General features: G+C 47.6%; 1 protein-coding gene across 1 annotated transcript in view; it reads left to right on the top strand.

Moving 5' to 3' along the window:
• The window catches only part of FA2H (fatty acid 2-hydroxylase), a 71,158-nt gene extending 63,138 nt beyond the window's left edge, over nucleotides 1-8,020 (top strand). Inside the window, exons 6-7 of the mRNA XM_035117884.3 lie at nucleotides 2,275-2,527; nucleotides 3,468-8,020. Coding sequence (XP_034973775.2) covers nucleotides 2,275-2,527; nucleotides 3,468-3,547 — 333 coding nt within the window. The 3' untranslated portion in view covers nucleotides 3,548-8,020. The remainder of the gene's footprint in view (nucleotides 1-2,274; nucleotides 2,528-3,467) is intronic.
• The last annotated feature ends 5,945 nt before the right edge of the window (nucleotides 8,021-13,965 follow it).

The following is a 13,965-nucleotide window of genomic DNA, read 5'->3' as shown; positions in this document are numbered from 1 at the left end:
GTTTTGTTTTTCTTGTATTTTTACTTTTCTTTTGTATGGGATGGGGTATAAATTGTAATATAGAGACAAAACCAATGGTCCAACTCTGGAAAAGGAAGTTTCTTAGTTGAGGTCGGGCTAGAACTGAGTGGCAGAGCACCGGTGTGCAAAAGCTTCCAGGTTCAATTCTTGGGCTCTTCAGGTCAGGCAAAGAAAGATTATCACTGCACCTAGCTGTTAACCAGAAGGTTGGTGATTTTAGCCCACCCAGGAATGGCTGTGGGCAGGATTCCTGCATTGCAGGGGATTGGACTAGATGGCCCTTGGGGTCCCTTCCAACGCTACGATTCTGTGATCCTATTTAATGTATTTATGTTGCACATTCCTCCCAAGCTTACAGGAGGCTTACAACATTTATAAACAACGTTATAAAATAAAAAGCGTTGAAAAGAAACTTAAGTAAAAAAAAGAATAATTGAAGTACATTTAGAACAAACAGTTAAATTCCAGTTTGCCCTGACAACTGCATCACCTGCACCTTAGTTTCCTAAGGTGTGTCTGAACAGGAAGGTTGCCTGCTGGAAGGGTAACAAAGAGGGAGCCGGTCCAACTTCTCTTGGAAGGGAATTCTGTAACAGGGGAGCAACAACAGAAAAGGCTCTCTCCCTCTTGGTGGAGACACCACCAATTGTGCCTCCAATGTGGATGGGACTGAGAGAAGGGGCTCACTTGGGGATCTTAGCACCCAGGCAGGTTCAGAGCAGAAGATACGATATTACAGGTGGCCTGGGCCCAAGGCAGAATGATCCCCATTTGAAACCTTGGGGAGCCGCTTCCAGCCTGTATAGAAAACACTGGGCTTTTGGGGCCAACAGCCTGACTCTGCATAAGACAGCTTTCTTATGTTTCTTTCTGGGAGGCAGCAGAAATAAAATGCTGCTTTCCAGAATGCATGGTGGGAGCAGCATTTGAGGAATGCGCACAGGCTAGCACTTGAGCATGGAACGTGTGGGTTGGCGCACTTTAAGCCTCCAGGAAATAATTATGTTTTCTTGTGTTAAAGCAGGGAGAGTTTTCAGTAACACCTCCCTCCCTCCTCCGACAAATACCCAGAGTGGCTGCATTTGGATGCCATGATAAACTTTAGTTTATCATGGAAACCATCTGTAGCCCCTGTTCTCTCCTTGTCTGATGTACCTGTGCAGAGGTGCCCAGAAACTTCTGTTTTGATTAAGAACCGCTTGCCATTTTGCCCGAACCTGACAAACTTAAGGTCTGTCTGAAACTGTGGTTTGTTTGAAACAAGCTAATTTCAACACTATGGAGCTGGCTTCTTTGAACAAACCATAGTTAGGATTCACCACAGTTTAGGGTTCAGGTGTAATGCTAAACTGCCATGGACTGGCTGGATGCAGAGGAGTGCTAGGAGGCACAAGCGGGGGAATCCCCAAGGGAACTCCCAAGGGAAGAAGGTTCAGAGCCAGGGGACTGGTGGTGGGATGACAATGAGTGGTCAGAGGGAGAAGAGGAAGCAGACATGAGAAGAGGGGGTGTTGGAAGCTGAAGAGGCAACAGGGTTTTGTGAGCAGGATGAGGCTGGGGCAGAAAGCAGTCCAGAATCAAAGGCAGGAGAGGAGGGGGCCCAGGAGATAGAGAAGAGGCAGGCTGTTGAAGAATCCAGGGAGTCTCCTCTCCTGCTGAGACCATCTCCCCTCCCCCTGAACAGGCAGAAAAATGTAGAGGACAGAGCAAGGAGAAGCAAGACAACAGAGGCTTAGGCTGCTGAGGAAGGAACCAGGGGAGAAGCCTTAGAGAGGGGTGGGAAGGCAGGGACCTTCAATCCTTGCAACTTCTTCATTGGGGCAAGTCCTACTGAGAAGACTTGCTGTGATTGCTAGGCCTGCACTGTTTTGGTTTCTTTGAATAAAGAGTAAATTTCACAGACACTGGTGTCTTTTATTGCTGACCTACTCCTGACTCCAGCTTCTGACACAAACCTCAGGTAATCAAATACATAGCTTCAGAAGGTGTGGCTTGTTTCCATTAAACTAGGAACGAGGGATCTGAGGCCCTCTAGATGTTGCTGAACTGCAGCTCCCATCAGCCCCAAACTGACATGGCCAGTGGTTGTGCCAAACTGTGATTTACAGTGACAGCCAAGTCCAACCATTGAAACTCGGTTCCGCTCTTCTGCATCATGAGCAGTTTGACTCCAAACCATGGGATGTCCCTCAGCATCAATGGTGTCAGTTAAACTGCTGGTAACTAATTCTGCTCCTTGCGGTTCTCTTTCAGTCTCCATTTGATGGATCTCGCCTGGTCTTTCCACCTGCACCGTCATCCCTGGTCATTGCCTTTTTCTACGTTCTCGCCAGAGTTGTATTTCCTGAAGCATTTGGGACCTCCCTCTTCGTCGGGGGCCTCTTTGGCTACATTGTCTATGACATGATTCACTATTACTTGCATTATGGATCACCAAAGAAAGGCAGCTACTTGTATGGGCTGAAAGCGTACCATGTGAAGCACCATTTTGAACACCAGAACGCAGGTAATGGAGGGGGGATTTTGCCTCTTGAACAGCTGCTACCACAGGAATAGGATCCTATGCCCCCTCCCCCAATGTTGTTGGACTACAGCTTCCATCATCCCTAACCACTGGGCCTTGCCTACTACTAGCCACAATAGTTCTACCTCCACTGTTGGAGACAGTAAATACTTCCAAATACCAGCTGCTGGAAACTGCAAGAGGGGAGAGGACTCTTGGGCTCAAGGTCCCACTTGCTGGTTTCCCTTTGGGGAATCTGGTTTGGCCACTGTGAAAACAAGATGGTAGACTAGATGGGGCACTGGCCTGATCTGGCAGGTCTCTTCTTGTGAACCCAACAATATCTGGAGGGCCACAAGTTCCCCATCCTGGTCTGAATAGTTTAGGAGTAGTGCTAAGAAAAAGCAGGTACTATTTTTTTAAAAAATGAATCCATAAAACAAAAACAAAATGGAGGGGACTTTTTGCTCCCTTCCTGCTGATCTCTCAGGGTTGCTAAATGCCAAAACTAGCTGATGGAGCCTCCATGTGGCCACTATTTTGTGGGAAGGACTCAAGTGCATTCTGGAACTTTAGGTTTCCACAATTAAAGTGCTCTGTCACCTGAGCACAACAAATCCACTTTGGAAAAGAAGCAGACATGGTGTGATTTGGAATGTGTTGGGGTGAACATTGAAAAACCTAGGGTGCACAGATGAAGGCTTATATTATAAGCACCGCAAAAGTAAATCGGGACAAATGCTCGTTTTGTGGGACTGCCCTACAATGAAACCTGAATGAATGGTTAATAAAAACCAGCACTAGCCTAACCTTTGCATAAGCTTTGTGCAAGCAAATCAGGAAGGCTGCTGCATAAAGAGGGCAACTGGAAACTGGAAGAACCCTGATGGAAGCCTGCAATGCCTTGACGTAACTCTACACCTCTCTCTCTTCCCCGTTTCAGGCTTTGGCATCACCAGCAAATTCTGGGACCATCCGTTTCAGACGCTGATCCCAGAGGAAACCCCTGAGAAGGAAGACTAGCACCCGTTGCTCTCCTGCATGGTCTTTGGCTCCTGTTTGCTTTTCTCTTGCAAGCCTCTGATGCCACCCCCTGGGACTCTGCAGAGCTTGGAGGCCTGGGACCTGAGGAGAGAGGGGACCGTCCTTCTGCCGTGCTGTTTCTTTGTAACATGGTTCTGCCGTGCAGGTGACCTTCTGGGAGGAGCCCTGCAGAGACTAATGAATGGAGAGGGAAGACCAAGGTGCTGCTGCTGAGTGTCCTAGCCAGGATGCTATGGCCAGGGGCAAACTCTGCCCAGCTCAGCTGAGGGCAGCACCTTGAGATCAAAGTAGAACTCTGGTTTTAGACACATGTAAGAATTTCATTCTTGAGCACATGCCACAGCTGACTTGGAGGACTGGTATCCTGTGATGTGTTGAGCGGTAGGCAAACTGCTCTGGCTCTTAGTATTCCTGATATCTAGCATGGTGTTTGGGTGGTGGGTGCAGGATTGCATATTGGTGCAACCCTGTTGGCATCCTTTCTGTGTAGACAATGGGCAGTGGTCCAGCTTGTTGCATGCCACCTACTTGGTTGACCTCTCCAGGGGAATCATTAGGGGGGAAGACTGCTGATTTCCCACAAGCTGGCACCAGGTGTGCGGAACGGCCACCCCTTTTATGCTCGGTGGGATTCTGATCTCTTTAGAGCAGAGCCCTGTGGGTTCTGGATTTGCTATGCAAGTGGCTGGGCACAAGCCACTGGAGCTAGAAGTTATGGAAGAGGTCATCAAGTGTATCTCCCTGTCCAAAGACGGAGGACCTGGCACCAAAGAGTCCCTGATTGATCCCTATTCCGTCACTAATGCAACTTCTCAAGCCAGAATTTGGGGGTGAAGTGAGATTGTAGTATAGCCTGGAACTGCTTGAGTTTGGGGACTGACTTGGTTGCAGACTGCCGTTGCTAGGCAGAGGTGGGATTTTAAAGCAGAACCAGGCGAGCAAGAAAACAGAAAGAAGGGGGAGCCCCTTTCAGAAAAGTAACAGACAAATTGCTACAAATTGCATATTGCAGAAAATCATTTTTGCAAAAAACAGTCCCACTTGAGTCAAATGCAAAAAGTCAACATCTGTCCAAAAGACGCAATCTAGGAATCCTCAGAAGATCATATTGGGTCAACTGACTTCAGCTTTGCTTTGTATACACTACAGTATTCACAATCTGATTAATCTGCAAAACCACATCAGGCTGTCAATGAGCTGTATTCTGAATCCACCGATGTGCCTTACTTCTCCTCCTTTGATGAGATGGCAGCCTTTCACTTGATGTGCCATGTACCTTAACTGCGACATTTGAAAAACTGTCAGTGATCCATAACTGTTATATACGAAGTGCAATAAAATACTTAGTCTGGTGTAGGGATAATTGCAGGCAATAATTACAAAAACGAAGAGCAATGTTGTTGTTTTGTATAAATCTACAGTATGTCATTTTTGCAACATTAATTGGCCCGCTGTTTATTGTAAAAGGGGAGGTGGTTTTTCCCAGAGGCAGTGATGAAGCAGTTGTTCATCCTGCCACTCGGCCACCCTTTGGGAAGAAGACTTAGTTGGACTCTCTCCACACACAATTTGCATTCCCAGATCCATTCTTCCTTGCCAGCAGTATTCTCATCCCACCTTCTCAGACCTGTAAGGGCACTTTAGGAAGATGCTGGTTTGTGGTTGGGATCGAACCACAATTGAAGCGGATTTGGCACCTTTGCACAACAAACCTCCAAATTTTGTGCAACAAACCTCCCCAAAATTGGATGGATTTTGCTTTATGTTTTTTGTTTGCAATCAGGAAAGTGACGCAATACAATGCTGAATGTGGGTAAACATTCCATGATGCAAAGTTGTACAACCTCCCTGCAAACAAATCAGGATGAATGCATAATAAGCAGGTGGTCTGGAAGGTGGCTTAAGATGTGATGACCTCCAGGAGTGTTCCCCAAAGGTCCAACTTGCCTTGCAGCAGGCTAGCCCGTGTCTAATCCTCCTCGTCATGTTTTTCTATGCAAGGGGAAGCTGCTGTTAGCATCTTGGACTATGCTTTGGTGTTGTGGCCTCCTGTTCCCTTGTCGTTTTTGCCAGTGACTCCAGGAGCCAGAAGGTGGTGACCTCCAGTCACAGGATTGGGGTGGGACGGTTATTACAAGAGAGCAGAGTTGGCAGGGTTCTTCTGGGAGACACCCTCCAGGACTAGGATGCTCTCCTGAACCAGATTCCAAGACTCTTCTTCTGCTGGAAGGTGAGCGTGCAGAGTGCTGTCCCTCTACAAACAGTCTAACTGCACAGTAGCTCAGGGAGGTCACTGATGGTATCTTCTGGCTCCTTTGGAAGAGGCAATGTCTGCTGATCTCTCCCCCTTTGGCCTTTGAGGGCTTAGCCACACTTACTGTTCCTCCATGCATTGCATAGTCTGCACTTTAAAGCTCTGTGTGCGAGTGCTCTTTTTGTTTGTTTGTTGCTCTGGAGCTTTCTCCACGAAAACCTGCTCTTTAGCACTGAATCGGAGCAAACAACAGTCTGGGGGAAAACAAATTCCTTTTTGTTGCACTTCAGCTTTGAAGAGCAGTTTTTGCTGGGGAAGCTCGGGGGGGGGGCGAGAGAAAAAGGAGTGCTCAGACACAAAGCTTTAAAGTGCAGACCTCTGCCTGAAAAAAGTGGGGCAAAAAGGTAAGCATTGATGAACCTTGAGCCATCGTTTTGCTCTCCCTCTCTCCCCTGCCAGAGCACAAAATTGTGTCAGATATGGTCCTTTGTGCTGATAAAGAGGGAGGGCGATGGCAGCCACTTGCTAGATGATGTGCCAAATTGTGGCCCCTTCTTCTCTTCCTCTTTTTACCTCTGGTGCTACTTTCATGTGTTCAATGGCCATGTGAAGTTCTGTAGTGTTTACACATGACATGAGTCAGGAGAGGCTCCTTCCCCTTGTTCCACTGGGAAGATTATGGGGCTATAATCAGAGGGAGAGCATTCCACAGATAGGGGGCTACTGCAGAAAAAAGTTTTGCTCTCTCCCTGGCTGCCACTGGCTGCAGTGTCCTTAGAAAGGAGGACACAGAGACTTACGATGTCAGGTTGTGGACAGGTTCATATGGGGGAAGGTGGTCCTTTAGGTATCCTGAGCTATAAAAGGCCTCTAGATCCCCAACTCCCTGGTGAGATTCCACCATCCCCATAAGAGGGTAAACTCCAAACCCAGCAGCATCTGTTAGGCCATTATGGTTTTTCCAAGGCAACACGCAGCTGCAATGCATTCCATGTCCTTCCGAGCTTCTGCAGATCACACCCCTTCCTCCTTCCAGGCAGTGTTCACATTTCGAGTGCTTACTGTGCACTTGTTGCGTTTCAAGGGCGGGGTGTTTTTAATCTGTGTTTGCCCTGCGTTATACAAAGCACACCACGCACCCAGTACTTGGATATAAGATACTTCTGTTCGATGTGTTGTTTGTCAAACCGGCTTCATACCAGTTGGAGTCCACAAACCATTGTTAGTTTGTCTCTAGCCAAGGTGCAAACACTTTTGTGTAGGGTAAAGACATCAAAGGAATCAAAGCTGTGCTGATGTGAACATCTGGAGGGTGCTAAAGCTGCTTTATGCACCGGGGGCAGGGAAAAGAACCTCACTGCAATACAAGTCAGTACAGTGGTACCTCTACTTATGAATTTAATGCGTTCCGAACGCACATTCGTAAGACAAAAAAATGTGTAAGTCGAATCCCATAGGAATGCATTGGGAGAAAAAATTCGTAAGTCAAAGCAACCCTATCTAAAAATTCGTAAGTAGAAAAAATCTAAACAGCATCCAAGATGGCGGACGGAGCTCCATTCGTAAGTAGAAACATTCGTAAGTCAGGTCATTCGTAAGTAGAGGTACCACTGTAATATGAACACACCCTGAGTCTGTGGGGATCTCTCTCTCTCTCTCTCTCTCTCTCTCTCTCTCTCTCTCTCTCTCTCTCTCTCTCTCTCTCTCTCTCTCTCTCTCCCTCTCCCTCCCTCCTGGGTCCCAGTCTTCAGTAACTAGATTGTGGAAGACTTCAGGTTCTGGGGCCACCACCTCCTTCCTCTCTCCAGTCCCCAATCACAAATACAAGTGAGCTTCTCTATCACTGTTTCATCTCTCCACTTTCAAACCTGTGTTTGGTCGGGTCAGGTTTAACAGTGTGTCAGCTTTTCTATGCTACCCTGCTCTTTTGCCTGAAAATATGTTTTGCAAACCTCAACTAACCTGGAGCTTTGGCCTTCCAGTAAAGGCAATTGCAAGGAGATGCCCACTGGGTTGTGGGTTTTGTCATTGTTTTGGGTTATACCCAACCTTCTGGTTTCTCTTTGCCCTCCCTCTATGTTTGCCACAGGAATTTTTTTTTTAAGGATAAAGTTATATAAAATTGTTGACGTAAGATAATTGTACATAGATATAATGTATGTATATGTTGGGGGGGGGAATAAACCATTTGAAGTGTTGACGTGTGTGGCGGCAACATGCTTGGGACATTTGCTTCTGGAAGAGGGGAGGTGGCGGAAGGCGCAGCAGAGCAATTGTGGCTGCTGTATTGCGGGTCTGTTGTAGCTTTTGGAAGCAGAACCACCTAGAAGAGAGCCTTGCAGCAGCTTGCCATGAGGCTGTCTCAGAGGCCAGCTGCTGCAGTCGCCCCAAGCAAAGAGGATAGGAGGAATGCAAAAGCAGAAGGTTGGCCACCTCTCAGCTCCCATTTCTCAGAGACCCCAGTGCAGAGGTGGTGGCTGTGACATCTGACATTGCACCCCTGCTTGGGGTTGCAGGCTGGGTTCAGCTGGTTATGGGCAGGCCGTAGCCCATGACAGAAAACCTGCTCTGCATGCAGAAGATCCCAGGTTCAACCCTCAAAACATCTTCCATGTAGGGCAGGGAACGTCCCTGGCCTGAAACCCTTTTCATACATTCTCAAGTTGACTCCCTCTGGCATTGGCTTATCACTGGGCAACCTGCTGTCAGAAGCAAGTTTGGCTTTTCTCTCTCCATCCTGAAATGCCTCTTGCTTGCCTAGAAGGTGTGTGTGTGTGTGTGTGTGTGTGTGTGTGTGTGTGTGTACCTCTTGTTCCTGCACAGCTGGAATGTAATCACCTGAACAAAGGCAAGAGTTGCATCCATTGCTTTGCTAGACTTGTGACTGGGAGCGGCCGCCGAGACCACATACGTATCCGAGCACAATTCAAAGTGTTGGTGCTGACCTTTAAAGCCCTAAACGGCCTTGGTCCTATATACCTGAAGGAGCGCCTCCACCCCCATTGTTCAGCCCGGACATTGAGATCCAGCACCAAGGGCCTTCTGGCGGTTCCCTCACTGCGAGAAGCAAAGCTACAGGGAACCAGGCAGAGGGCCTTCTCGGTAGTGGCGCCCGCCCTGTGGAACGCCCTTCCATCGGAGGTCAAGGAGATGAAACAACTACCTGACATTTAGAAAACAGCCCTGTTTAGGGAAGTTTTTTTAAAAAAATCTGTGATATTTTAATGTATTTTGTTATTTGTTGGAAGCCGCCCAGAGTGGCGGGGAAAACCCAGCCAGATGGGTGGGGTATAAATTAATAATAATAATAATAATAATAATAATAATAATAATAATAATAATAACAACAACTGCCATCAGCCACAGCCTACACTTCTATTTTGTAGCCCAAAATGTTTGGAGGACCCTAGGTTGGCAAAGCTTGGGTTAAAGCACCAAGAACATGGCGTCCTGGGATTTGCCTACCCTGAGAGGCAGCCCGGACCCAGGTGGCACTGTGGGTTAAACCACAGAGTCTAGGGCTTGCTGATCAGAAGGTTGGCGGTTCGAATCCCTGCAACGGGGTGAGCTCCCATTGCTCGGTCCCAGCTCGTGCCCACCTAGCAGTTTGAAAGCACATCAAAGTGCAAGTAGATAAATAGGTACCGCTCCGGCGGGAAGGTAAACGGCGTTTCCGTGTGCTGCTCTGGTTCGCCAGAAGCAGCTTTGTCATGCTGGCCACATGATCCAGAAGCTGTCTGCGGACAAACGCTGGCTCCCTCGGCCTATAGAGCGAGATGAGCACCGCAACCCCAGAGTCGGACACGACTGGACCTGATGGTCAGGGGCCCCTTTACCTTTACAGAGGCAACCCACCTCATTGCTTGCTCTGAATAGAACCTCAGGTGCCTCCAAGCACTCCACACACCCTTCCCAGCTGAAATGGGCCAAACATCTGTATTACCTGTAGAACACGTTTGCTTTAGCCATGACAGAAAGACCCAACTTCCACACCCCTGAGTCTTTATGGAAGGCAAAGCAGCCCTTACTGGTTGAAGCACCAGCCGCTGTTTGAGAAGTGGCTCCCCTGCTCAGTTTCCCATTCCATCAGAGTCCCTGTTTGTTTCCTCATTTAACCCAGTTCTCCCCTCCCCTGCTTTGGACGTAGTGGAAGACGTTTCTTCATTCAAAAAACAGTTTCTTTCTTTTTCTTTTTTTTAAAAAAAGCAGCAGTATGATTTGAGGGGAGAGGAGTTCTTTCCCCCACCCCCAAACAACTGGAGAACAAATTGGTAGGCTTTTGCCATGTTGGTGCAGAGTGATGGACTAGGACCAGCAAGATCAGGCTTCAAATCCCTCCTCAGCTCATTGGGACAGTCGCTGTCTCTTTGCCTAGCCTACCTCACAGGGTCGTTTGTAGGATTCAAAGGGGGAGAGGAAAACCAATGGGTGCTGCCTCCTTGAGTTCCTTGGAGGAAAGAAGGTGGGATAGAAATCGAATCGATAAATAAACAGCACACACAAAAACTCCACTTGCTTTCTACAATGGTAGCTAGCTTAAAAACCTTGAGAGTAGGACCATCCAACACAGTGGAGTTGCATAGGACTGGGAATTCTAATCTGTGGTAGCCATGGTGAAAATTGAAGCAGGATGGGCTTTATTTCAGGTCAATGAATCCAGAGCACTTTGGTCTTTGGTGCTGTCCATGGCTGGCATGCAGGATGTGGTTCCTGATAAACTAGCTTGCCCCAAGAGAATAGAGCCCTCAAGGAGGTGGGCAGCCCATCCCTCTTCCACCCTAAGCCTGTCCTTATATATGCAGAGGGCAGGTTGTTCCCCAGCACCAGTGGCTGTCTTTTGACACAGTCCATAACAATTTATATAAGAGTAGGTAGCCATGTTGGTCTGGCGTAGTCGAAACAAAATAAAAAAATTCTTTCCAGTAGCACCTTAGAGACCAACTAAGTTTGTCATTGGTATGAGCTTTCGTGTGCTATCTGAAGAAGTGTGCATGCACACGAAAGCTCATACCAATGACAAACTTAGTTGGTCTCTAAGATGCTACTGGAAAGAATTTTTTTAATTTATATACGTACATGCATATACTTTTGTATACAGTACATGCAAAACCAGTTTGTTGGCTCTTTAATTTTGCTCAAGCAGCTTATTTTCCACAGAACTTGCTGAGATTGAGCAGTGACTGGACAAAGTTGTAAAATGAGGCATAGGAGGAAAAAGGTCCTCAAATTAAAACAAGAACCCAAAAATTAATAGTAGGAAAGAGGTGGGGGAACTTTTGCAGCCCGAGGGTGACATTCCATTATGTGCAATCTTCTGGGGGCCACATGCCAGTGGTGGGAGTGGTGGGAGGGGCCAGAAGCAAAAGTGGGTGGGACAATTACCATAATACAAATGGTACCGTTTGTGCAGTAGGATGCTTTCTACACACACACACACACACACACACACACACACACACACACACACCAATGTGTGGGAGGAGGAAGATGTAGGAGATTACTTACCATGGGGTGGTTTCTGTGCAAGGGGGGGTACTACAAAAGAAGAGGAGAGGAAGCATGGACATGGGGGTGAGATAGGGGTGCAAAGTGGGGCTGTGGAATAGTATGGGGTTGGGAAATTGAGGTGGTAGACTGGAATAATCTATGGGCAAAAAACACTTAAGATAGATGTCTGCCATTATGAAAACTCTTAAGATGGATGGAGCGGAAGAGTGAATGAAAAGAAGAGGAAATACATAGCATGCATAGAATGATTTAGCGCTGTCTATGCCGACCTGATACTCTTCAGCTGGGATGCCTGGGACTGAAGGGAGCTGTTGAGCAAAGGATCCGCAGGAAAACAGGTCGCTGATTTAGTGTTTTCAAGTATTTGTGTAGAGCAGGTGTCAGTTCTTCCTGGAAGTGCCACATGGTAAGAAGGAAGTTTTTCTTTTTTTGTCTCAAGGCAGATACTCCAAAGTGAATTCTCCTGCATCAAAGTTCATCCTAACTGCTTCTGGACAAGGCGTTTGTTTGGGGAGCAGTGTAAACCTTTGTTTTCTGCCTTTCCACTGACTCCTGTTGAGTGAACTTTATTTATATCTGCATTTTTAGTGGTGTCTGCAATTATGTTTCACCAGCTAGGAGAGGTTAGGATATGATGGTATCTCTAGGTGTCAAGGTTGCATTGTAAAGCCATGCACACAGAATGCCGCCACCACCATCTTGTGGTGACTCCTTGTAAGTACTGTACGTATTAGGTCAATTGGTTGTGGCAAAGGGGATTGAAATGGCAACACCCTGACTACAGAATCAAGAACAGAAACCAGTCCATGGGGGGACACTGAGGGCAAAGGCAGCTTCGCGAAAAACATTTGCCAGTTTGAGAGAGTTCAACAATGGACCGTTAGTGAGCATATAGACAGCTAACCTTATATGAAGCGGCACACCCACTATTAAGATTAGCACTGCTGTTGGTGGATTGTAGCATCTGACAGGCACCCCCATGAAACACAGAGCCATCCTCCAAAATTCACACATCTCTGCATTTTGCAATGCAGCTGTTCCACTGAGTAAGGTGTACGGAAGCACACCTCCTAAGGTAAAGTGTACATAAAATGTCGGAAGTCTGAGCATCTCTGACTTAAAGGACATCCTGTGCCCATATAGTCTTGTGGGTTTCCATAAGATGTACCCTGTTTCCCCTTTTTAAATACGTAGTCATAAAGTAAGCCATGGCAGGGTTTTTAAGCATTTGAGAAATATAAGGCATACCCCGAAAATAAGCCATACTTCCGCGCCGCGGAAACCAACCCCCACAGGCACCTCCACTCACAGAGTCACTCCATGCGGCCGGCACCGCAGGAGCGCAATCAGCCGTGAAGCGGCGCTCCAAGAGCTCCGCTTAACAACTGATCGCGCTCCCGCTTTACTGGCTGCATCCCCGCGCTCCGCCTTCTCGTCCACCGCCGTCCCTGCCGCTTCCGTGCTTGCCGCCACCGCTGGGCTCACTGCTTCTTCCTTGCCTGGCCTGGCCAAGGAGCTTGGAGCACCCTGCAGCGGCGGGCGGAGCGTCTGAGCCAGTGGCCTCCGCCTGGCCACCGGAACTGGTGGCTGCTGCAGCGCCGAGCACTCAAGAGAGCCCAGCAGCACCCTGAGCCATAAAAACCGTACTGGTAATAATAAAAAAAGAAGACATCCCACCGAAAGTAAGCCACCCTGTGTTTTTTTGAGGAAAAAAGTTATAAGACGGTGTCTTAAAAAGGGGAAAACAGGGGTAGCTCAGAGGGGTTGCCTGCTTCAGAGCCTGCAGGTAAAGGTGAATAGACTGGTGAGTAGGCATAATGGGGCCTCCTCTCTGGTGGCTCCACTAGAATGCCATGCCATTCTTCTGGGCATTGGACAGGCCTCGTTTCTCATGGTAGTTAATGACCATTGGGTAGGGTAGAATGCAGGCAAACCAGTGACAGGCAGGGCCAACTAATTCTTTCTTTTCCCTGCTGAGTTTTAGAAGGGGAACACTGAGAATGATGAGAAGGGGGAAGCTGAAAACCAAGGCCTGAAATCCCCTGGACTGATTTTAAGGAGGCAGGGAGGAAGGTAAGGGTTAACAGAGGAAAGACTAAGGACCAGCCTCCACTGCCCATTTCTCACATTTCAAAAGAAGGCTGTAAAAACCCACCTTTTTTCAAAAACCTTTGATGAGCAGGGTATGGGGGTATTGAGAGATGGCCTTTTCCCTTGTACACCCAGTAGATCCCTGTGGTCTGTGGGGGAGTTTCTCCAGTACAGTAAGTTGCAAACATTTCAGAAGCCCCCTCTGCAGTAATTCAGAGCAAGGCTTTCAGTGTGGCTGCTGCTCCTGTTCGGTGCAAGAGCATTTCTGCCCAGTTATGACAGGAGCTCACTCTCTGCACTTTCTGGAAACGACTGAAGGCATTTTTGTTCTGACAGGCTTTCCCAGCTTGATAGAGTGTCTGTTTGTCAGAGTTTTAGCCTTGTTTTAAATGTATTAGTTGTTGTTTTTAAGTGCTTTTTATCACCTTGTGTGTAAATCACCTTGAGATGGTGGTTTAGAAGCCTAGTAACATGTCAATAGTAATGACTACGATGATGATGATAAGAATCATGTATGGCTATGGCAGTATTACATTCTGCTGGT

The sequence above is a fragment of the Zootoca vivipara genome, chromosome 6 (genome assembly GCF_965207765.1).
Source record: "Zootoca vivipara chromosome 6, rZooViv2.hap1.1, whole genome shotgun sequence".
NCBI classification, from domain to species: domain Eukaryota; kingdom Metazoa; phylum Chordata; class Lepidosauria; order Squamata; family Lacertidae; genus Zootoca; species Zootoca vivipara.
Note: the sequence above shows the minus strand (reverse complement) of the source record. Positions and strands in the feature narration are given on the sequence as shown.